The sequence below is a fragment of the Tenrec ecaudatus genome, chromosome 2, assembly GCF_050624435.1.
Source record: "Tenrec ecaudatus isolate mTenEca1 chromosome 2, mTenEca1.hap1, whole genome shotgun sequence".
In the NCBI taxonomy this organism is placed as follows: Eukaryota; Metazoa; Chordata; class Mammalia; order Afrosoricida; family Tenrecidae; genus Tenrec; species Tenrec ecaudatus.
In genome coordinates this window covers 62,872,924-62,896,880 of record NC_134531.1, presented here as the reverse complement: position 1 = coordinate 62,896,880, position 23,957 = coordinate 62,872,924, and the positions used below count along the sequence as shown (strand labels likewise).

Genomic DNA, 23,957 nt, shown 5'->3' with positions numbered 1-23,957 from the left:
TTAAAACTATTCTTTGCTTTTGTAAAATGAATGTAATTTTTACTTTTTAATTATTTTTCATGTATAAACCATCTAGCTACCTCTTCTACATTTAAACTAATTACTATTCTAAAATTGCCTAGTAACAGATTAAATTGCATCTGAAAGAAAAATGAATTCTCCTACCTCTGGTGGTAACTGTTGTAAATAATTATGATCTGCAGCAAATGTTCTTATATTAGTAAGCTGTCCAATAGATGAAGGCAAAGCTTCGACTTCATTAAAACTACAATCCAGTTCATCTATTGAGGTTAACCTTTAGTTAAAAAAGAAACCATTATTAAGTTTTTATGTATAATCAAAAAAATTAAGAACAGATGAACATTTGACCTTGGTTTTCATTAATTCTCGCTAACCTAAGCTTATCAATAATAAACAGGTCTGCCTATCTTTATTGTAAATATGCCTAGCTGTAGGGAAATTCTCATTTAAACATTTATGAAATTTTCTCTAGATTATTTAATGCAATTGTCTGAATATACACATGTAGAGATTGCACGCACACATATGGCATGCTGAGCTGAGGGCAAAATCTTTAAGATTAATTCATAAAATGCTTACCCTCCTATAGAATCTGGTAGATACATTAGTTGGTTTTCATCTATTTTAAGAGTAGTGAGATTCTTCAAAGAACCTATAGAGAAAAAAGTAACAAACTTTCAACAAAAGCAAATATACCAATAGTCAACATGAACACCTTTGACATGAATCGGAAACAACTTTCCTGACCAATATACCTAAGAGACATCATCCCAATCCCATCGCTCTCTAGTCTTTATCCTTTACTTTTCACTAACATGGACCACCTCTGGGCATATTGTAAATGTCTAGTAATGGAAAGTTCAGGACACTATGGACTCTGTGTCAACTTTATTCACTGCTGTAGCCCCACTCCTAGAGCAATGTCACAGCACAGACAAGATGCACACAACCCAAACTAACACATTAAATAAATAGTTAATCTGAAAGTAGTTTATTTAATGAACTATCAATATTTTACATGTAATAAGTATTAAAATTAATTTTAACTTAAAATAAAAACGTTACATTAAAGATAATTCCTAATTACTGTACATACTTGAGTGTAAGCCGACCTGAATATCAGTCGAAGCACCTAATTTTACCAAAAAACTGCATGAAAAACTCAGCTTATACATGAGTATATAAGGTAATTTGCAAAATGTAACCTGATGTAACTCAGTAATACATTTTTTGAGAGTGAAATTAACTACACAAATATAAACACAGTATCAGGTATAAAGCCCTCACAGGAGTGGCTCAATTTAGAATATTTTCTTATATACTATAATAAAAATAGGCCTGAAAAAAAGGTACCAAATACAGGCTAAATTCTAGATTTTACATTACTAAAACCTATGATACGCATTTGAAAGCATACAAACCAATAGTCTCAGGCAATTGTTGAAGTGAATTGCTTGATAATAGGAGGTCTTGAAGGTTTTCACATCCTGAAATGCCTTCTTCAACCATGTCAATATTGTTTTTAGAAACATCCAAATATCTGAGCTGTTTCAAACTACCAATGAACTGTAAGTAAAAAAGGGAAATCTAGTAGCTCCATTAACATTAATTTGTGAAGTTTAAGTAATAGACCTAATACAAATTACAACTCATAATTCTATATTCTTATGAGAAAAAACTAAAAAGTTTTTCATTATAATGCATTCAGTAATAAAAGCTAAAAGCTCCCACTCATTTTTGCCGAGCAGTGTACTTTTCTTTGAGAACTCAGCTACCCATCATCTGCAAGGAGAATAACAAATATGGGGATTCTCATGACTTCTTTAAATTAAGAATGCACAACTGTCAGTTGAGAAGTATGTGAAAATTTTCTATTTTAGCAATTCCCTAAGAAAACTGGATTAGAATATGAGGCCAACTGCTAGGGCTGATAAAGACACAGTACAACAGTGTCAAAAAAAGACAATCAGTTTATTTAGGAAATTTTCTGATTTAATCAAGAATCTGTTCGTAAAAAGTAATTTGCTTATATTTAATAATTCTAATAAAAATCTTTTGTTACTAATTAAAAACCATAGAATTGTCAAAGAAAGACAGTAAGTGAATTCCCTTAATATTTGATATACATACCCCTGGAATAAAAGTCAGTCTATTACCATCCATCCAAAATTCTTTTAATCCACTCAGCTGCTCAAGTACTTCAGGCTGTTGGCATAGCGGGGAAGGGTAGAAAAAAATAATTTACTTGAATGTGTCTTTATTTGGCAATAGAACAACCTGGCAAACTCTAATGATAACTTTTTAGTTTGAGAAGTTTGAACAGAGAGTAGTTACAGCTATTAGAATGATGACGAAAAATAATTTGAAATATAATTCTAGACTATCGCTTCAAAAGTGGATGATAAAGGCAAGAGTATTGTTAATACACACGTGTGTAAGTTATATCATATAGTGCTTTATTTAACCCTGGCAACAGCCTGTGAAGTACTTTAGAAATGAATAAAAATATAATGGCTGCTCAACGTCCCACAGTTTTTTTAAAAAAGCAGAATAACATTAAAAAGGACAAAAGGAAAAAAAAAAAAAGCCACTCCGGTCTTTCTTCCAAATTGTCTCCAGGTGGACTCAAATCTTCAACTTCGGGGTTAAAATGGACACGTTTAACTCTCTGAACCACCTAGTAAGTGAGACCATACTAAAGCGACAAATTTCATAAAACGCCCTTAGGATTTGTATTATGTAACAGGGTGAACTTTTATCATTGAAAAAGAAAAAATATCTCTGTAAGAAAAAAAAGTTGTGCCAAGAATAAATTTCAAAAAAACAACAACACTTAGTTTAAGAAAACTACAAAATAACCCCTGCTGCTATTAATAAAGGGAGAAAAAATAGGGGGGAAAAGAAAAGAAAGAGAAAAACCCCAGAAGCATTCAATACCAAGGAAAACAATCGAAGATGTAACCATATTACAAATAATCAGTTATTTAAAGTTCCTAGCAAAATTTTCTAATTACATCATGAGAAATTGTTTAAAACATGGTGTCTCGTAATCTGAAAATTCATCAGAGTTGAGGTATACTAGTTTTGTGCTACAAACGAAAACCAAGCCTATTGTCATCAAGTTGATTCATGGCATTTCCCTGTGTTACAGAATAAAATTGCTCCATGGGATTTTTTGTTTTTGTAATCTTTACAGAAAGGGATGAGACTTTTACCCTTGGTTGCTGCGGAGTGGGTTTGGCCTGTAACCCTATTGATTAGGACACAATCACAAAGCGGACCGCCCAGGGACCTAGTTTTCTGCTAGGACCGTGGTATTCAAGAAAAATCTCATCTTAGTCCTTGGCCCTTGGAGGTTGAAGATTTAGGTGCTTCCATCATTGTTATTTGTGTAACATATAGCACAATGGCCATTTTATAGTATAGAATATCATCTCTAATACCACAACATGAATAACACATAAAAGGACTAAAATTCAGATTTACCAATACCGCCCAAAAAAGTACACATAAAAATTATAGATGTTACGTGTGCTACAAAAAACTCTCCTTTTGTCCTGACCTATTATATTTCTACCAATAGGTAAAATCATGATAAACAGAAAAAAGATCAATGGCATCAAAGATTTTGTCTTCTTTGGATCAATGAACGTTCAATGTTCATTGAAACAGCAGTCAAATGAGCAAACAATGCCTTGCACCGGGTAAATCTGCTGGCAAAGACCTTTTTAAAGTACTGAAAAGTATGTTCTTTGATGATTATGGTGTGCCCGGCCCAAGCCATGAGATTATCAATTGTCTCATAAGCATGTAAAAGGTAGATAAAGGAGACCAAAGAACAACCGATGCATTTGAATTATAGTACTGGAGAAGAATATTGAAAGTATCATGGACTGGGCAAAGGAACAAACAAATCTGTCTTGAAAGCACAGTCAGATAGCTCCTTTGAGACATGGATGGAGGGACTTCATAGGACATACTTTGCACATGTTGTCAGGAGAGAGCAGTCCCCAGAGGTTATCTTGGTAAAGTAGTGGGGCAGCAAAAAAGAAGTCCTTTGACACAATGGCTGCAACAATGGACTCGAATAGGAATGTTGTGAGGATGGTCCAGGACACTGCAGTGTTTTGCTCTGTTATACAAAAGGTCACTATGGGGTAAGAACTGATTCAATGGCACCTAACAACATTGTACTTCCATTCCACTAAAATTAAAAAGTAGATCGTGGCAAGAGCAAAATGCTACAAGTAATAATGATTTTGAAAGCTAGTTGAGTTAATGAAATAAACAATTAAAGTTTTCCTATAGGCAAATGCTCAATAATTTTGGAAACACATCAAATGCATTTCTGAACTCAAAAAGTATTAAATAAATTTAAAGAAAAATTCGATAAAAACACAAAATAGCTAATGCTATAATGAGGCAAAGATAGTGAGACTTCATCTAATATACTTGGACATGTTATCACAAGGGAGCGGTCCCTGGAGGAGCGCAGCATGCTTGACAGTGTTCCAACTCATCTGATGACATACAATATACTTAGTCTTAAAATATGTCCTGTCATATCAGGCATCAAAGAAAAAAAAATCTTATCATTGTGAATGGGGGGAATGCAGACTGGGGATCTAAAGTCCATCTGTAGGCAATTGGATATCCCCTTACAGAAGGGTTGTGGGGAGGAGAGGAGCCAGTCAGGGTGTAGTGTAGCCACGATGAAACATACAACTTTCCTCTAGTCCTTAAATACTTCCTCCCCCACCCACCACCCACCATCATTGGAATCATGATCCCAATTCTACCTTACAAATCTGGCTAGATCAGAAGATGTACACTGGTACAGATAGGAACTGGAAACACAGGGAATCTTGGACAGATGATCCCTGCAGGACCAGTGGTAAGAGTGGCGAAACCAGGAGGGTGGAGTAGAAAGGGGAACCAATTACAAAGATCTACATATAATCTCCTCCCTGGGGGACAGACAACTGAAAAGTGGGTGAAAAGAGATGACGGACAATGTAAGATATGACAAAATAATAATAATTTATAAATTATCCAGGGTTCATGAGGGAAGGAGGAGAAAATGAGGAGCTGATACAAAGGGCTCAAATAGAGAGCAAATGTTTTGAGAATGATAAGGGCAACAAATGTAAAAATGTGTTTGACAAATTGGGTGGATGTATGGATTGTGGTAAGAGTTCCACGAGCCCCCCAAAAATGATTTTTTTTAGCAAAAATGATTTTAAAAAAATATGTCCTTTCACATGAGCCAAGACAAAGACCTATTTGAAAATGTTCTGCATTTAGAGAAAAAGAAAATGACAATATCAACTCTATTACTTGCAGCTTTCAAAAGGCATAAAGATGAAAGCTCTACCCCCAAACAATATAACTTATCATGAAAGGTATTAGAAAATTTCAGGAACAAGAGATGTTTGGAAACATGGTTAAGATAAAGTAACGCCATTGAACTGTGCATGCGGAGAATGCTGACATGGCAAAGGCTTATTCATTGTGTATTTATATTAATCATAATTTTAAAATCTTGCACTACCAAAAAAGACAAAAGAAATCCAGTATATGCCATTTTCAATTTAGGCATAACAAATAAAATAAATAAAAGCCTCCTTCCCCTTCACATAGATACATACTGTACAATAACAAATCCATACATAACAATAATCTCACTGAACATAAGTGAACTCAATGCACTACTAAAGAGAGAGAGTAGCAGATGGACTGGATAAGAAAATAAAACCCGCCAAGAGTTCCTTACATAAAACACACCTCAAAAACAAAGACAAAAATAGTATACCATGCAAATGGCAACAATGAAATAATGAAACAAAAACAGGTGCAGCAATGTTAATGTCTGAAAATAAATAGACTTCAAGGCAATTAACATAAAATTAGTTACATATTAACACATCAAAGGTCTATTACTTTCCCAATACAATATTTGTAATAATTTCCTCTTTTAAAAAATCTAGTTTATATTCTGATTTCTGTTGGACAATTCCCTGGAAGAAGGAAACTGCAAAGTCCTTTTCTTCTTGAGCCAGCATCCTATTGTACACTCTGAATACAGTGCACATTACACTAGAGAGATCTCGTTAACAATTCAAAAATAACCTTTGCTCCCTCCCGTAATTTTCCTGTTAATTATGAAGTAAAATCACAGAGGGGTTATGTTATCCTTATAATTTATACCCCTACGCAATGCTGTAGGGAGTTTGCTTTTTTCATCAAAATTGTCTTTCTTACTTCATTCTAGATCTGGTGAATATTTTCCAGCCTTTTCCTTAGAATCCCTCACATTTTGTGGTTCTTGTGCTGTAAAATTCGGCTTATCTTTGAAATAGGCTTCTCATTAATTTTGTATTTTGATCCTCAATCTCAGATTACTGACTTGAATATCAGCCGAGGCACCTAATTTTACCACAAAAATTGCATTAAAAATGTGATGAAAAGCTCAGCTTATAGTCGAGTACATAACTTTTGAGTTATATATAGTTGAGTATTCAACTTTTGTTAATTTTGTTTGCCAACAACCTTCAGCTCTTGTGCCTCAAGATACACACACACACCAATGATACAGACTCAAGTATATACGCTATCTCTTTATTTGTCACTGAGGTCACCGAGGTCAGTGAGTCAGTGAGGTCAGAAGTCACTCAAAATATGACTGAGGAAGAGCTCCCTTCTCAAGGTAGAGTCCATTATAATGATGCAGAGTAAGCATCCAGAACCTTCATTTTCTGATGGGGTTCAACTCAAATGAATGTACAAATGTGCTTTACACAACTGATGTATGTATGGATTGTGATAAGAGTTGTATGAGCCACTAATGTTTTTTTTTAAAGAAGAAAACAACTGTACACACCAATGAATATTTGACCTTCGAAGGTACATAGTATGAATCTAGGAAAGTTGGAGGTCATTTAAAATAAAATGGAAGGCATAAAGATTTATATTCCAAAAAAAAAAAAAAGATTTATATTCCAGGCAAAAGCTGAAATGGGCTGGTATTGGCCAATGTGAATCAGAAAATCATAAGGTTTATTATGCCAGAACTACACAATCAAGAGGAATGATTCACAGTCAAAAAGGGCATTTCAAAAGCTTTCTTGAAGTACAATGTTGTCTGTAATAGGACAATTATCCACAAACAAGGAAATCCATTCACCAACTACTAATGCTAATGATGTAGAAATGGAGGAATTTGACCAATGTCTTCAGTCTGAATCGATCAACCATACAGTCAAGATGCATCGATAATTATTGGTCTTCAGAATGTGGATGTTTGAAACAAACAAGAAAGGAACACTAGTTGGAAAACAAGGTTTTCATAATAAAAATGAAGCTGGACATTCCATGACATAATTATCTAAGGCCAATGACTTATTCATAGCAAAACTTTTCCTGAACCCAACAACACAAAAGGTGAGGCTATACAAGTGTATTTCTTCCGAACTGGAGACACAGAATTCAAATTGACTACATTTGTGGGAAAAGACACAGTATCAGCAACAACTATTACTCATATGTAAGTTCAGTTGAAAATGAAAAAAATTAAAACACATCTGAGAGCTAAAATTTGACCTTGAAGGTATCCACCTTGAATCTCGCTAACTCAAGAACTGATCTGATGCATTAAACACTAATGACAACCTGATGAGCTGTGGGAGGACATTAAGATGATCATTCACGAAGAAAGCAAAAGGTCAATAAGATAGGAAAAGGGAAAAATGATCCAAATGAATGTCAGAAGAAACTGAAATTTGTTCTTGACCATAGAGTAGTTAAGGCAAATGGATGAAATGATGTCAAAGAGCTGATCAGAAAATTGCAAAGGGCAGCTCAAGAAGATAAGTACTGGAAGAACAACAGAAACCATGGGGGGTGGGGGTGGGAGACAGGGTCATAAGGGTGGGAAAGTGGGGAGGGAGGGAAAAAAGAGGAGCTGATAACAATGGCTCAATAGAAAATAAATGTCCAGAAAAGAATGATGGCAACGTATGTACAACTATGCTTGACACAACTGATGTATAGAGTGTTGTCAGAGTTGTAAGAGCCCTCAATAAATTGTTCTTTTGAAGAAAAAAAATAGTTTTTAAGACAAAGTATTACAATAGAATGTGCAAAGACCTAGAGTTAAAAACACAAAATAAAACACACATATCGTAAACTGAAAAAAACTAAAAAAATTACCATATATAATCGTGTATAAGATGAGTTTTTCAGCATAAAAAATGTGCTGAAAAACTGGGGTTCAGCTTACCCCAGCAAGGTGTAACATCTTGCTGCACCCCCCCACATCTCACGGGTGATTGCCATTTCTCTGCTGTTCATTCAAAGTCCTGCTAACTACGCAGTAACCATTTTGATGACAGTCCACAACCCATTTATGCAATTCACTCTCTAGAGCCTCGTAAAAAGACATTAAACCATGACTACGAGCTTTTTTAGCTTTTGGAATCTAATCCAAGTCCGCCTTCATTTACTGCCAATCCCTCACTTGCTTTTCATCAACAGAGATTTCCCTACTTGCAATACAGTTATTGCTCTCTTCTGCTCTTGACACAACCTTCATTTTGAAACCAGCCTCATATGATTGGCGTTTTTGTTTGGTTCTAGAGTATCCATTTCTAATAGGATAAAAAAATCAGACTTTGAAAAAGAACTTTCATGGTAATGCCCCCACCCCCCCACTTTCCGCAATGTGTTACCCGGGAGGAGGTGGGGAGTCCGTGCGGGTGGGGGATGCAGGATGTGAATTAACACAGAGATCAGACGGGAGAGCTGGAGCGCAGCCACAGACACATCCTTACCAGTTCAGCTGCCAGCGTAAGTGAATCACTACGGGTGCTTCTGCGAATTGGAGCCGTCCATGTTATAAGTCAGCTCTGATTGGTTAGATGTCAGTAAACAAACATTCAAAGCCCTGCAGTGTTAGCATGGGAATCTGCAAACGTGCTCTACAAATAGCTAAGGATGATGGAGATAAAGCACCAGGCACTGAAAATTTTGCTGCGTCAGCAGGATGGTATACTCACTTCATGGGTTTGGTTGGCCTATGTTTAAGACAAAGAACAAAGATTTCCTAGAAATTGCCACAAGACCATGAAGAAAAAATTATGTCATTACAGTCATTTATTATAAAACAAAGAAGGATTTATAATTATGACCTGGCAGGTATTGGGAATATGGATGGAACTGCCATCACTTTTGATCTTCCAAGCTACAGAACTGTGGCAAGTTTAGGAGGAAAAAAACATTTTTCTCAAAACCACAGGAAATGAAAAAAAAAACAAAAACTTTACAGTTGTTCTATCATGTTTGGCTAATGGAACTAAGCTGCATCCTGTCATTATTTTTAAAAGAAAGACCTTTCCTAAACAGATCAATTTCCCACCAAGAATTACTGTGTGTGCACATGTAAAAGGCTGAATGGATGAAGATGGAAAAATGGCTGGAAGAAATTTGGAACCGACGACTAGGAGCAGCCTTAAAGAAAAAGCCATCGTTACTTGTTTGGGATAATGTTTAAAACCCACCTATCCGATGACATTAAAAAAAAGGCAAAATCTAGTAAAGTTACTTTAGCTGTTATTTCAGGTGGGCTTACATCTGTACTGCACCTCTGATGTATCTTTGAATAAGCCTTTTAAAGACCGTGTGTGAAGGATGTAGCATGAATGGATGTCATCTGGTCAAGCCTGACTAACAAAACGAGGAAATCTCAGGAAGCCTGACATAGAGTTAATAGCACAGAAGACAGGGTGTGACGTGCCTTCCAGAAATGTAGTATTAGTAATGCTATGGATGGCAGAGAAGACTGCGCTTTTTATGAAAATGACAGTAGTGATGGTGATGATGGCGATCTCAGTGAGGACAGCGTCTATGATGACCTCACACCAGCTGAAGTGCTGCATTGGGATACGGATGATGATGAGGAATCCAGTTTTGAAGGATTTTAACTCTAGATTTTAGCTTGGTTGCTGATTGAGTTCAGGGAATAGTACGCTTAAGGTATCATTGTTGATACCTTATTGTTTTTGTTGAACCTATTTTCCACTTACCGTATTGGTTTACTAATGTTAAATGACTTGTTCTTTTATTTATGTTTTTATTTAAAATAAATATTTAAATACATTACCCCACTGATGTCTCAATTTTTAGTAATTTTATTTTCATTTGTTTTGATTATTGAAACTCACCAATAGCTTCTGCATTTTCCACCCTAGGCTTATACTCGAGTCAATCAGTTTTTCTGATTTCCCAGGTAACAATTAGGTACCTCAGCTTATACTCGGGTCGACTTATTTTTGAGTATATATGGTAAGTTTTAATTTAGAATACTAAAAGATACTATCAACAAAATATTGAATGATACAGGAAGCATCAAAAGAAGGTGGGAAGCAAAAAAAACAAAACAAAAAACGGTGGTAAGACCACACAGAAAACCAAAAAGAATTAGGTGACATTCCACTGTTTCAAGAGCTTACACGTGAGCAAGAGACAATGGTACTAAAGGAAGAAGTCCAAGCTGCAGTGAGCATCAGCTAAAAACAAGGTTCCAAGAATTGATGGAAGGCCAACTGAAATGTTTCAACAAGCAGATGAAGTTCTGGAAGTACTCACTTGTCTATGCCAAGAAGTTTGAAGGCAGCTACTTAGTCATTTGTATCTATTTCAAGGATGCACAAAGGATAAAATATTACCATTGGCATCACAGGCAAGTAAAGTTTTGCTAAAGATCACCCAACAATAGTTACAGTAGTAAATTGATAGGGAAGCTGCCAGAGATTCAGGCCATATTCAGAAGAGGATGTAAAACAAGAAATATCACTGCTGATGTCACCAAGATCTTTGCAGAAAGCAATGAGCAACTGAAAGATGTTTGCCTGGGTTTGATTAGCAATACAAAGATAGTCAACTGTGTGGATCAGAAGAAACTATGGACAGCTTTGAGAATAATGGGAATGCCAGAACACTTCATTGTGCTCCTGCAAAATTTGTACATGGAACAAGGGGCAGTTGCACGAATAGAACTTGGCTTAAAATCAGGAAAGGTGTGTGTCAGGGTTGTACCTTGTCACTACAGTTATTCATTATGTATACTAAGAAAATCATCAGAGAAGCTGGATTATATGAAGAAAAATGTGGCATAGGGTTGGGAGAAGGATACTTAACAACCTGTGGGAGGCAGATGACACCAACTGACTTGGCGAAGTACTTACTGATGAGGATGAAAGATTGCAGCCTTTAGTATGGATTACAACTCATGCAACGAAGACCAAAGTCCTCACAATTTGAACCAAGAAGTAACATGGCTTAATAAATGGAAGAAAGGTTGAAGTTGTCAAGGATTTTGTGCTATTTGGATCCACAACCAATGCCCAGTGAAGCAGTGTCAAGAATTGAAAGAAATGTGAGGGCAACAAATGTACAAATGTGCTTTACACAACTGATGTAGGTATGGATTGTGATAAGAGTTGTATGTGCCCCTAATAATTTTTTAAAAACAAAAGAAAAAAATGAAAAGATTTATTACATTGGGTTAATCTGCTTCACAAGACCTCTTTAGAATGTTAAAAAGCAAGGCTGTTACTTTGAGGACTACCATGGTATTTCAATTGCCGTATCATATGCATGTGAAAGTTGGGCACTGAATAAGGAACACCAAATAAAAATTGGTGCATTTAAAAAACTGTGTTGTCAAAGAATACTGAAAATACCATGGACTGTCAAAAGAACAAACTGATCTGTCTTGAAGAAGTAAGGTCAGAGTGCTCCTTAGAAGTAAGGATGGTACGACTTCGTCTTACATACTTTGGACGTGTTTGTGAGGGGAGACCAGTACCTGGAGAAGACATAATGCTTGGTAAGGTAGAGGGGCAGAGAAAGAAGATGGCTCTTGATGAGATTGACATAGTGGCTTTAACAATGGGCTCAAACATCAGAATTAATAATTGGGAGGCTGTCACAGGAACTGGCAGTGTTTCTTTCTCTTGTACATTGGGTCCCTATGAGCTGGAACCAACTGCATGGCACCTAACCGCAACAACTGTTTTAAAAAATCATTATCTACTAAGTAATCAGTTTTGACATTTTATGATAAAATATAAAACTTATGGATATTTTTGTTGTTAGGTGCCATTGAATCTGTTCCAACTCCTAATGACCATATGCACAACAGAAAAACACATTGTTTGGTCCTGCCCCATCCTCATAATTGTTCATACACTTGAGCCCATTGTTAAAAACCACTGTATCAATCCATGTCCTTGAGGATCTCCTCTTTTTCTCTGCCCTTCTACTTTACCAAACATATGTCTTTCTCCAGGGGCTGGTCTCTCCTGACAACATATCAAAAGTGTGTAGGAAGGAATCTCGCTACCCTTGCCCCAAAGGAGCAATCTAAGCTCTACTTTTTCTAAGACAAATCCGTTTGTCCTCTTAGCTGTCCCTGGTGCTTTCAGTATTCTTCTCCAGCTCCACCATTCAAATGCATCCATTCTTCTTCTGTCTTATATTCACAGCTTCGAAACAAAGTCAGATAGTAAAAACCTTAGGAATAACGTGTTTTAAAATCAAGACTGTATTCTTTCACCATACTTATTCAATCTATATGTTGACAAAATAACCCAAAAAGGTGAAGTATATGAAGAATGCATCATCAGGATTAGAGAAAAAATTATAACTTGAAGTACAGAGGAATGATAGTCAAAGGCTATATATAGCCTGCAGTGTGGATCAAGCCATGATATAAAGAAAACAAAAATTCTCACAACAGGACCAGGAACAACATCATGAAAAGAACAATACTGAAGTTGTCAAGGTCGTTTTACTTAGATCCACAATCAATGACAGCAACCAACAAGAATGTACTGGAAAAACTTGGCTGCAAATACCGCTTTTAAAGGTGTTAAAGAAAGCACAGGTGACACTCTAACGACAAACATGACAATAGAGCCAGGGTATTTTAATCACCTCACTGCACATGGGAAGCCGAAGAATCACTAAGGAGAGCGGAGTCACTGATGTCCTTTAACAATGATGCTGGTAATAAGATGGACATGCCACAGACTACCAGAAAAACAGATCTGTTTCTAAAAAAGTATAGCCAGAATGCTCCTTAGAACAGAGAATGTAGAGACATTTACGAACACAGGGGAAGAGAAAAAGAGCAAGAACCTCGATGAGATGGACTGAAACAATGGCTGCAACCAAGGACTAGCGCACAGTAAATACTGTGAAGATGTCACTCTTGTACACAAGGGTCTCTAAGCCAACCAATTCAATGACACCGAGTAACAACAATGGATAGAGAGACACTTACCACTTCTGTGAATTCGTTACTTCCTAAATCCAGTCTTTCCAGCTGGGTCAGTCTATTCATGGTTCTAGTCAAAACAGATTAATAAAAGAATTATGTATACTTAATCTAGTGTATGGCTTCCATACATTTTGAAAATAATAATTTTATAAGCAAAATAAGTAATTTTAAATTCTAATAAAAAGAATTAAGCTATCAATTACTCTATAATTTTAAATTTCTCACATCTTCATACTTGGCACCTAAAGATGTAAGCATTATTTTTCATATTAACAAGTTTTTTATTATACAAATCAGCTATTTAATTATCTTGTTTAGCAACTACATGTCATTACTACCATTTTTCAAGAATGCTCATATTTATAAATGTCAAGATGCCTATTTTGCTCAAAAATAATTTCCAGTATTATATGAGTAAATGTTAAGATTGTTCCAAAATTTTCAACCTCATTCCATAGCTATCTTTTCAACACAGTTAAAAATAAAATTTTATTTCAATGTTTATTTTTAATAGTTAATTTAAATTAAACATAAAATCACAACTTTTCAAATATCAACTTAACATTTTATAATGTAACTACAGGATTTTAAGAACTATACAACCCCCTTCCAGTGGGGAGAACAACAGAAACCAGAGGGGAAGGTAAACAACAGTGGTCGGTATGAGATATGAAAACAACAACAATCTATAATCCACCAAGGAACCATGGTGGGGGGTAGGGGAGCTGATCTGAAAGGGCTCAATAGAAAGTAGATGTCTAGAAAAGAACGGTAACAATTTATGTACTAATATGTCTGATACAATTGATGTATGGATTATAAGAAGAATTGTAAGAGTCCCCAATAAAATTATCTTTTAAAAAGTACAAACTGATTCTGTACGTAAATAAGTTTTATCTTTCTCTCTCCATCTAGATAGGAAATTATTTAAGCTAATTGCTAATTAAATCAAAGACATGAGTATTCTCTCAAACTGTTAATTTTTAAAAACCGTATTAGTGCTTGAGATCCTAACAAGATAAAAATTTTCCATGTAACAATATTTTAGGTTTTGACAAAATGGTAATGAAGTACAGGTAAATATTTTTATTGACTATAAATACTAATATACTCATAACTTGAAATTATCATTAAAACCCAAACAAGGTCTGTAAATTATGACACAAGAATAACACACACACACACACACACACACACCTATCAACAATCCCTCAACTGAATATAAGCTATAAAGATATCTGGAGCAAAGCGTAAGCAGATATATGCATCCCATGTTTGTTGCAGTACTATTTATAATAGCAAAACAACCCAAACTCTCATTACTGGAAGAAATGCATAAATAAACTTTGGTATCAAAGTTGAGGGATTGTTGAGTCACTTGGCAGTTCTATTCCCAATTGTTTGACAGGGAATGTGTCATACCGCTTTCCACAGTGGTTGTACTGTTTTACAGCCTCACTGGCTATGTATGAGAGTTCCAATCTCCACATCATCTCCAGCATTTGTTACTTTATGCTTTTAAAAACTGTGTAAAAGACAGACTTGTTTGTGTGTCCCTGTGCCATAATTTAAAAACCTTGTTTGGGTTTTATTTATGTTAATTTCTAAATTATGAATATATTAGCCATCATAGTTAATATATAAAAATTACTATGCAGGGCAAGGGGGGGACAAAAAAATACTATGTATCATTACAGAATAATGACTAAACTGTGAAACACCTCATAACATGGATGGATTCAGAGGACATTATGCTGGTCAATACAAATATTGTATGAGACTACTGCTATTTAAAAATACAAAAATCAAGGTAAGAGTTTTTGTATCAAAGGAAACAGACTTGAAGGTTACCAGGGGTGAGAGGAAGGGAAGAAGGACGCAGCACAAGCTAGAGGGAAGACAGGTGTTCGCTTGGGTGAAGGGGAGGATAATATTCTATAAAAGGGGAAATGACAAGAAAAAAAATGGAGCGAGGACATGACAAGCTATTTGGAAGCTAGTTCGTTTAAGTTGTTGAACGTAAAAATGATCTGAAATGTAAACTCCCATATAATTCACAATAAAATGTGGGGGTTTTAATCTATCTTTTGGAAATCCAACAAATTAAGACTCAGTTAAAACATTTCTCCAGTTTCTTAGTGAAAGAATATCAGAAAACACTCCATAATATCACTGATGTAAAATTAAGAAGCTCATTTTCTCCAACATTTCCAATTTAAAGATGCCTTTCATCATCATGCCTTTAATTTCCTTCACTGTACAACACTTACTTTTTATCAAACTTTGAATTTATTTTTCAGGTATTAGGAAGTACTATAATTTTACTTCACTTACTCATGTTTCACTCTTGCTCCAGAGAACTTATGTTTGAGTTTGCTTCATAACAAAACAAAAGATGTTCCCAAGAGCTTTCTGGAGAAGCATAAAACCTCATGATATGTTATTAAACTTTTTGATCCCTATTATTATGCCAGAGAGAGATTTGAAAAATGCAAAGAGAACAGTAAATGACTAGATTAACAATGAACTACATAAGACTAAACCGTCAACGTTTACCCAGAAGTCAAAGTGAGAAGGCAAGGAGGTAAAGGGAAGGTAGATTAAAGAAAACAGAAGAAACAGAAATACAATTTGAACCATTTATATGAAATGAATTGACTGTGGCATGAGAAAGACCATTTTAATTATAAGCTTAGAAATTATAGTAAATATCTCATCTGTTATTCAACTCTCTTTGGAACTACTTTGTAGAGTCGAGTTTTAAGTATTTGAACTTGTAAAATATTAAGTACAGAATTTACAAAATATTTAAACTTTTCTAATTTTATTATGAAACAGAATTATAACTTTAATTTATACTTACAATCATCACTATAATCTTCACTCATTGTACTACACAAATAATTAAAGGTAGTATCTAAATTCTAATGCAATTATATTCTGAGAACTCAATTGTAAGTCAGTTCCAAAGTTATTTATCTTTTTTTCTGCCCTTTATTTTCATTACTGGCTTTTATTATCACTATCTTTAAAAACCCAATCTTTGTTACTGGGGATGAAAAATATTACCCATAAGCAGTTACATAATCTCCTGTCAACTTGCAAAGGGGTGGAATCTATCCTGTCAATCAGGCCATAGCCATTGCGGCCTTCATGTGGGCATGGCTTTCTCCTGAAGATTCTGGAAACTCCTTTCTTCCTCCCTGGAGGTGGGACAGACTTTCTGCTTGACCCTCCCTGCAAGACATTCCTGTTGACAAGTCACATGTAGCTACACTGATGGTGGCCAGAGCGTTGGAGTTGAAGGAACCAAGTGGAGACCCATACCAGCGCTAAGATGCTTCTACTGCCACTGGATCCACAAGACTTTCAATCCACTGGCCTGTGATCTTACTGCACTCAGTGTCATGGCATGTGTTGCTTGGGTCTGAAGAGGAATTTACAGACTGGTACTGGACATATGGGCTAATATTGGACTTATGGACTTGATCTGGACTAGGATGGGATGTTTTCTTAATATACAATTACTCTTTTATATAAAGCTCTTTCTTATACACAATTGTCTATGAATTTGTTTCCCTAGCCCACACAGACTAACACAATCAGCAAACTATGCACTGCAATACTATAGGTAGGTACACATAACAAATGATAATATGTTCCCCCCAAAAGGCATTAGTGTAGCTCATGGTAACTTGAATGCACTTCAAGTCAGATTACCTGTAAAACAATCTCTTTTTGAAAATTAAAACTGTACACAGTCCTTACACTCTAAATTTTACCACAGTGAGTGCTATTTTTATACAAATAATGCATGCTTTTGCCAACCACGCCACCCCTTGTATCATAAATTTGGGCATATCGGTCTATGTTTGGACACACTGTTTACACAGAAGTGTTACTGGGAAAATATTATTCATGCTGATCAGGAATAAATCTCATTTAATGAGCAAATTAAGTTTATAAATACATAAATGTATAATGCATGTATAAATACACATACATTAAAATGATGTAGACAATGGTATAACAGATATAAGGAAGGTGCCACAAAAGCAGAATAAACAAAATTTGTGGGGAAATTGGAGATGCTCCCCTTTTCAAAATTGGCAAATAAATTTTTATAATTAAATTACAAAGAAACTGAGCATTATTTTCTGTAATATACGAATAAATGCAGTTAAGGCTCAGTAGATAACATATCTCTCAATTATTCAGTTCCACACTGTAGAGTAAAAACAGCCATTAATAGTAAGCAAAGTACTGGCCAGGCTTTGTCTCAATGAAATTTTATTTACAAAACAAGCAGTTAAATTTAGTCATGAAATGTAATTTGTCACCTCTTAAGTGGCAAAAATATGGGACTTCATCCAAGCTGACTCAAGATACTTGTTTAATAAAAAGGTACAGACTAAATGTATTTTGAATTTGTGGATGTTTCTTTTGGTGCCATCTTCTTCACTTACCAATACTTAAACGTGACTCTTGTGTTACAGGAGACATTTCCAGAGAGCTAAGAAACCACAACTGGCCTTGAGCCCAGTTATGCATGAATGACAGACATACAGGTTTCTATATTAAATACCACTAATTAAAATATTATGGTCACAAAATGGTGACTCTTTTAAAGTAACTTTTACTATAATTTTGCATCTTTAAAACCTAGTATTTCTCTAAACACTTAAAAATTAAATGCTCTAAACAGAATTTTTAAAGGAAAGCACTTTACTTACTTTGGCAGCATTTTCAACTGATTTTCTCTAAGCTCTAATATTTGGAGTTTAGTTAATCTGGAAGACAGAGAAAATAAATTAAACATCTATGGCAAAGTATTTAATTAGAAAACTAAACATCACAATCTAGAGTATAAAGTGACCAGTATTTGTCACACAATTACTGTGAGCAGAGTATTAAATTTTAAAAAGTATAAAGGGCTGCAAAGGAATACATGGGCTAGAAGACACTCACTGCTCCTGAGAATTAAGAGGGGAAACAAAGCAAGCACCTCCAGATACACTCAAGAGGACAAAGTAAATATTCCTTAAGTTGTAAGCCTAGGTGATTTCATTCCTTTTTCTTCACGCTGAAAATAAATGCTAAACAAAATGCTATTGTTGGGTAGGTGTGAGAATGATCATTTTACTCCAGATGTGAACTCTAAGAAGAAACCAGCAGGGAACAAAGGAACACACACACACACACACACACACACACACACACACACACACACACACACACACAAGGAAAGACCTCTTGGTCACGTTGGTGATGCACACATCAAGAAACACGGAGATGAAGTAGTCCCAACGTCTCCTATAGAATCTGAGTAATACATGGATTACATTTAGACCGAGAAAAAAAACCACAGTCAAGTCCATTCCAACTCACAAGGACCTTATAAAGCTGAACTGCCCCATGGGTGTCGAATGCCATCCATCTTTACAGGAGCAAAAACAGATGACAAAATTAGCAGGTAGTTGAATAACACTTTTCTCCTTCCCTAGGAATCAATTTTAATTCCATTTTAAATTTGATCCTATTAGCCATTCCTTTATTCTATCTATTCATTTTTAAAATAAATACACAAACACAGCAAAGGAACTTCTGTAGGTACTGGTAATGGTGGGAAGGTAATTTTTTTTTACCTAGTGAGGAATTAAATCAAGAAATAAGCTAATTTTGAATATCAATAAATATTAATAATAATGCATTAATCTTAAATGTACAGAAATGATCCTCATTTAAACATCTACTTTTGTATCCGTTATAAACCAATTTAAGTCAAGTTATTTTTTTCTGCTTGCTTGGTAAAAAGACACTGACGTCAAAATAACAAGATCAAAAGATAACTATAAAATGAAACCCAAAAAGTACATGGGTACAGATAGGAACTGGAAACGCAGGGAATCCAGGGCGTATGATCCCTTCAGGACCAGTGGTGAGAGTGGTGATTCCGGGAGGGTGGAGAGAGGCTGGGTTGGAAAGGGGGGACCAATTACAAGGATCTACATATGACCTCCTCCCTGGGGGACAGACAGCAGAAAAGTGGGTGAAGGGAGATGTTGGACAGGGCACGATATGATAAAATCATAATTTATAAATTATCAAGGGTTCATGGGGGAGGGGCAATAGGAAGGAAGGAGGGAATGAGGAGCTAATGTCAGGGGCTTAGGTGGAGAGCAAATATTTTGAGAATGATGAGGGCAATGAATGCACAAATATGCTTTAAACAATTGATTTATGTATAGATTATGATAAGAGTTGTATGAGCCCCTAATAAAATGATTTTTTAAAAATGAAACCCAAATTAGGTAAATCTACAAAAACAACTAAATCAATAGATTCAGGGGGGCGTGATACGGGAGACCAGCAGAAACAGGGAGTTTGCTATTAAGGAAGCTCCAAGTAAAAAGAAATATACTGGAATTGATTGTAGTAATAGTTGCACCATTTTTTTTAACATTTTATTAGGGGCTCATTTTCAAAGCCTTTGCTCTCCACTTAAGTCCTTTGCATCAGGTCCTCTTTTTTTCCCCTCCCTCCCCGCTCCCCCCTCCCTCATGAGCCCTTGATAATTTATAGATTGTTATTTTGTCCTATCTGGAGTCTCCCTTCACCCCCTTCTCTGTTGTCCGTCCCCCAGGGAGGAGGTCACATGTGGATCCTTGTAATCGGTTTCCCCTTTCCAACCCACTCACCCTCCACTCTCCCAGCATCGCCCCTCACACCCCTGGTCCTGAAGGTATCGTCCACCCTGGATTCCCTGTGCCTCCAGCTCCCATATGCACCAGTGTACAACCTCTACCCTATCCAGCCCTGCAAGGTAGAATTCGGATCATGGTAGTTGGGGGGAGGAAGCATCCAGAATCTGGGGGAAAGCTGTGTTCTTCATTGGTACTACATCGCACCCTGACTGACCCATCTTCTCTCCTAAACCCCTCTATGAGGGGATCTCCAGGGGTCGACAAATGGGCTTTGGGTCTCCACTCTGCACTTCCCCCTTCATTCACTCTGCACCATTCTTATGAATGTGAACAATCTACTGAAATGTACGATATATGTATTATGTTAGTGAAATTGTTAAAAATATGTAAAAATATCTAGAAAGACCTTAATGCTAAGATATAATTACAAAATAAAAGCTAATACTGTAATCAATAGTATTATTAAAAGCAACTTGTATTTTTGCAAGCCTTACCAGAGATAGCAATAAAAGGTTTTTACCTGCCAAAATTAGCTGGCAAGAACTCAAGGAAAGCATCATTCAGATATAACTGCGTTAGGTTTAACAGCTGAGAAAATCCATCAGGAAGCCTAAATAGAACATACAAAATTTAAGTTAATTTCATACAAAATTTCAGACTCTCACTAAAATCTCTTCAATACCTTTTGTAATTAAATAATAGTTATCTCTCTAGTCCTATTAGATATCCTCACATTGAGATTTGCCTCCAATAATAATGTACTGCTTTAGGTTTATATCATCCTATCAATCTAAAATGGGGGCAGAATTTTTCTCAATTTAACATCTACCCCAAATAGTCAACCGTAATAGATTTATTTCTGACAGAACTGTGAAATCAGCAGACACTCCTAAAGTCACCTTAATTAAGATACAACTTCTTTATATTTACCATCAATCCAAAGAAGACCAAGGTCACCAAACTTAGCACTGAGGTGGTTTAGTGGGATGCAGGATATTTAGCAGTGTCCCTGATCGCTATCCACTAGATATCAATGGCAACTCATATAAGGGCAACCAAAAACATTGTCAGAAATTGTCAGAAATCCCAGGAAGCAAAATTGCCCCCAAGTTGAGAACTGCTGGGTTAGATTATTTTCAATTGCAATGTTTGGTCTTTACAAGAATCAAATAAGTATTACAGAAGAAGAATTTCAGAAACTCATGGATGAACCTAGGGACATTACACTGAGTAAAAATAGTTAATCACAAAAAAACCCCGCAAATACTTTATGAAACCACTATTGTAAAGATCAAGAACAGGTTTTCACACTAAAAGGAACATTCTTTGATGGCTACTGAGGGCGGGAGGGAAAAAGAGGAGGAGTCACTGTGTCTAGAGAGCAAATTCATGTTACCTTGGGTGAAGGAGAAGGCAAGATACAGTAAGGAGATGGTTAGCAAAAATGATGGAGGCAGGGGAAGATACTGAGATGACTGCAGGGGTTAAAGGCAACAGAAGTGAATGCTGTTACACAGGAGGAGACTAGAACTTATGCCCATGACTGTATTATACAGAGATTTGAAAGAGTATTTGTACAGTGTATTTTACTTTTGCTGCAAACACTTCAACAAATGTGGTGCAGCATACAGGAGACAAGGTTATGAAAACTTCTTAGACATAAACAAACACTTTGATGGACAGCTAGCTGGGCCTGAGGATCAGGACCAGGGTCTCAAGGACTTCCAAGTCAATTAGCCTAACATAGTTACAGCCTATAGTGGCGAGTGGAAATTATGGTCTCAAAAGCTCTGGAAAAGCCTGCTAAGGTGCAAACTATTAGTCGAGTTGACTGTTGAACCACAAACATCAGGCTCCACAACTTTAAGATGACAAGAACTAGAAAGTGTCAGGCTACCATTACCAACTGCTCTGTAACAGCTCACATCATGGTCCTAGATAGAGTGGGAGCAATGTGGAACAAAATTCAAAACCATAAAAGACCATTTACTGTTTGAATAGAGATATGTGGCCCCTTAATCACCAGTCAAGTCTAGACATGAACTCACCATGTTAGAATAGTCAAGCATTTAAAATTAAAAGGGTAGCATTTCCCAAAGGGCAAAGTTCAGAAGGTTAGGAAAGGGGGAATAATTACAGTAGGAATCAGTGAGATAGCAGTGAAGTTTTATATTTCTTGTTGTTATTGTAAAGATGTCTGCATACCTTTCAGATTCAGGGAAGGATACTTAAATCTGAAGAGGTGAGTATCATCACTCTACTGCCCAGTCATTTCTGCAAACTAGGCTAGTCAGGCAGTCAGCATGCAACCTCTCCACCCGACTCAGCTCCTTGGACTCTCAAGTTTAGCCTTTAAGCATATTATGCACATCTTTAAAAGCACAGTTGATTTAGACTCCTAGCAATCCCATGTGTGTCAGGGCAGAACCAATGCTCCATAAAGATTTTCAAAGGATGATTTTTTTATTGTTTTGAAAATCACCGGGCCTTTCGTTTGAAATACCTCTGGGTGAACTAGAAGCTCCAACCTTTTGTTTAGCATTGAGTACTTAACAATTTGAGCCACCTAGGGTCATGCCTGCTTATGAAAGTGCCAGTCATCTCTCAGAATGCACCCTGTTAATTGCTCCAGGAAACATGGGATGCAGTGGGATAAGTGAAAGTACATTAAGGGAACTACAGTGGGTGAGATGAAACAAAATCTGCAAGCATTGTTTAACATAACTTATGATCTACTCTGTTAAGCTACACCGAAAGCACAGTTAAGTTTGGTTTGGTTTTTTTTTTAAAGATCTAAAAAGCTGACTGACTATAAAAGAATTTACATATAATAACTATTTCAATATTACATAGCTTATGAAAAGTCAGATTTAGAATTTTACACTAGAGCATTATTTTTAAATCTTAAAAATATACATCATCTTAAATGTTTTTCTGGATTCTAACAAATCCAAAATTAACTGTAAGGCACATTTAGTTCATCTAAATTTTCTCCCTAGCTCACATTCCTTCAAATTCCAGCAAATGTCAATAAACTCTATATAGGGAAAACTCAAATAAAATACAGTGAATGCTGATTCCAAGTCTTAATTTAGCTATGTTACACTATGTTTTTCTCTCCCTTTCCCCTCAGCATTTCATTTTCATCTGAACTGCTTTGTTACCTGCCAAGTTTGATTTCTAGTCATTGCCACATAAAAACACACATAAACTTCATGTTTTTTTATTCTCCTAGTCTTCTCTTTGTCTTCTAGATTTCTAAGTTTTTAAAATAATTTTCAGAAAGTTACGTGTGTGTCTGCATTATAAACAAAGGTATTGCATTGTGCAAATGACACTGAACAAAGGAACCTGGGTTTTGGTCTCATTCCTAACAATTATCTCAATCCCTGGAGCAAGACAAATTATTTGAATCCTACGTGGTACATGTGCAGTACACAGGCCTAAACAATTATTCTAAATGTTTACTTGTAAAAAGTTCTAAAATGGGTATTTTTTATAAAGATCTATACAGACTATTCATTAAATATATATCATTTTACTTCTGGTTCATAACTCTTTTCACAAGTTATTTATAATGCACTGGAGAACTTACTTGGAAATTGGGTTTACACTCGCCTCCACAACTGTCAAAAATTTACAGTTTTTAATATTTTCTGGAAATTCCTGTATTCCTGAAAAATGAAAATAATAAGCATAAAATTTTAAGAATCAGGGGTGGGTTCAAAAAACACTTTTAAGAATCTATTCCTGGGAACAAAGTTCATGACTAACCTTATAGTTACTACAATAGTTCTACCTTCCTGTCCACACCGGACAATTAGCACCTTCTCTATGTAGTGATGTAAAGGACATGACACGCAGAATACCCTTCACATTCTTTAAGTCTTTCT

The 23,957-nt window shown here is 35.8% G+C and overlaps 1 protein-coding gene across 7 annotated transcripts in view; it reads right to left on the bottom strand.

Annotated features, from left to right (window-relative positions):
* The window catches only part of ERBIN (erbb2 interacting protein), a 153,124-nt gene that overhangs the window by 58,147 nt on the left and 71,020 nt on the right, over nt 1–23,957 (bottom strand). For all 7 annotated transcript variants that reach the window (XM_075541104.1, XM_075541099.1, XM_075541101.1 and 4 more), the window contains exons 5-12: nt 23,660–23,738; nt 20,585–20,674; nt 18,094–18,150; nt 13,364–13,427; nt 2,152–2,226; nt 1,443–1,587; nt 601–673; nt 166–295 (exon numbers count right to left, since the gene is read on the bottom strand). In XM_075541104.1, the coding sequence (XP_075397219.1) occupies nt 166–295; nt 601–673; nt 1,443–1,587; nt 2,152–2,226; nt 13,364–13,427; nt 18,094–18,150; nt 20,585–20,674; nt 23,660–23,738 (713 nt within the window). The remainder of the gene's footprint in view (nt 1–165; nt 296–600; nt 674–1,442; nt 1,588–2,151; nt 2,227–13,363; nt 13,428–18,093; nt 18,151–20,584; nt 20,675–23,659; nt 23,739–23,957) is intronic.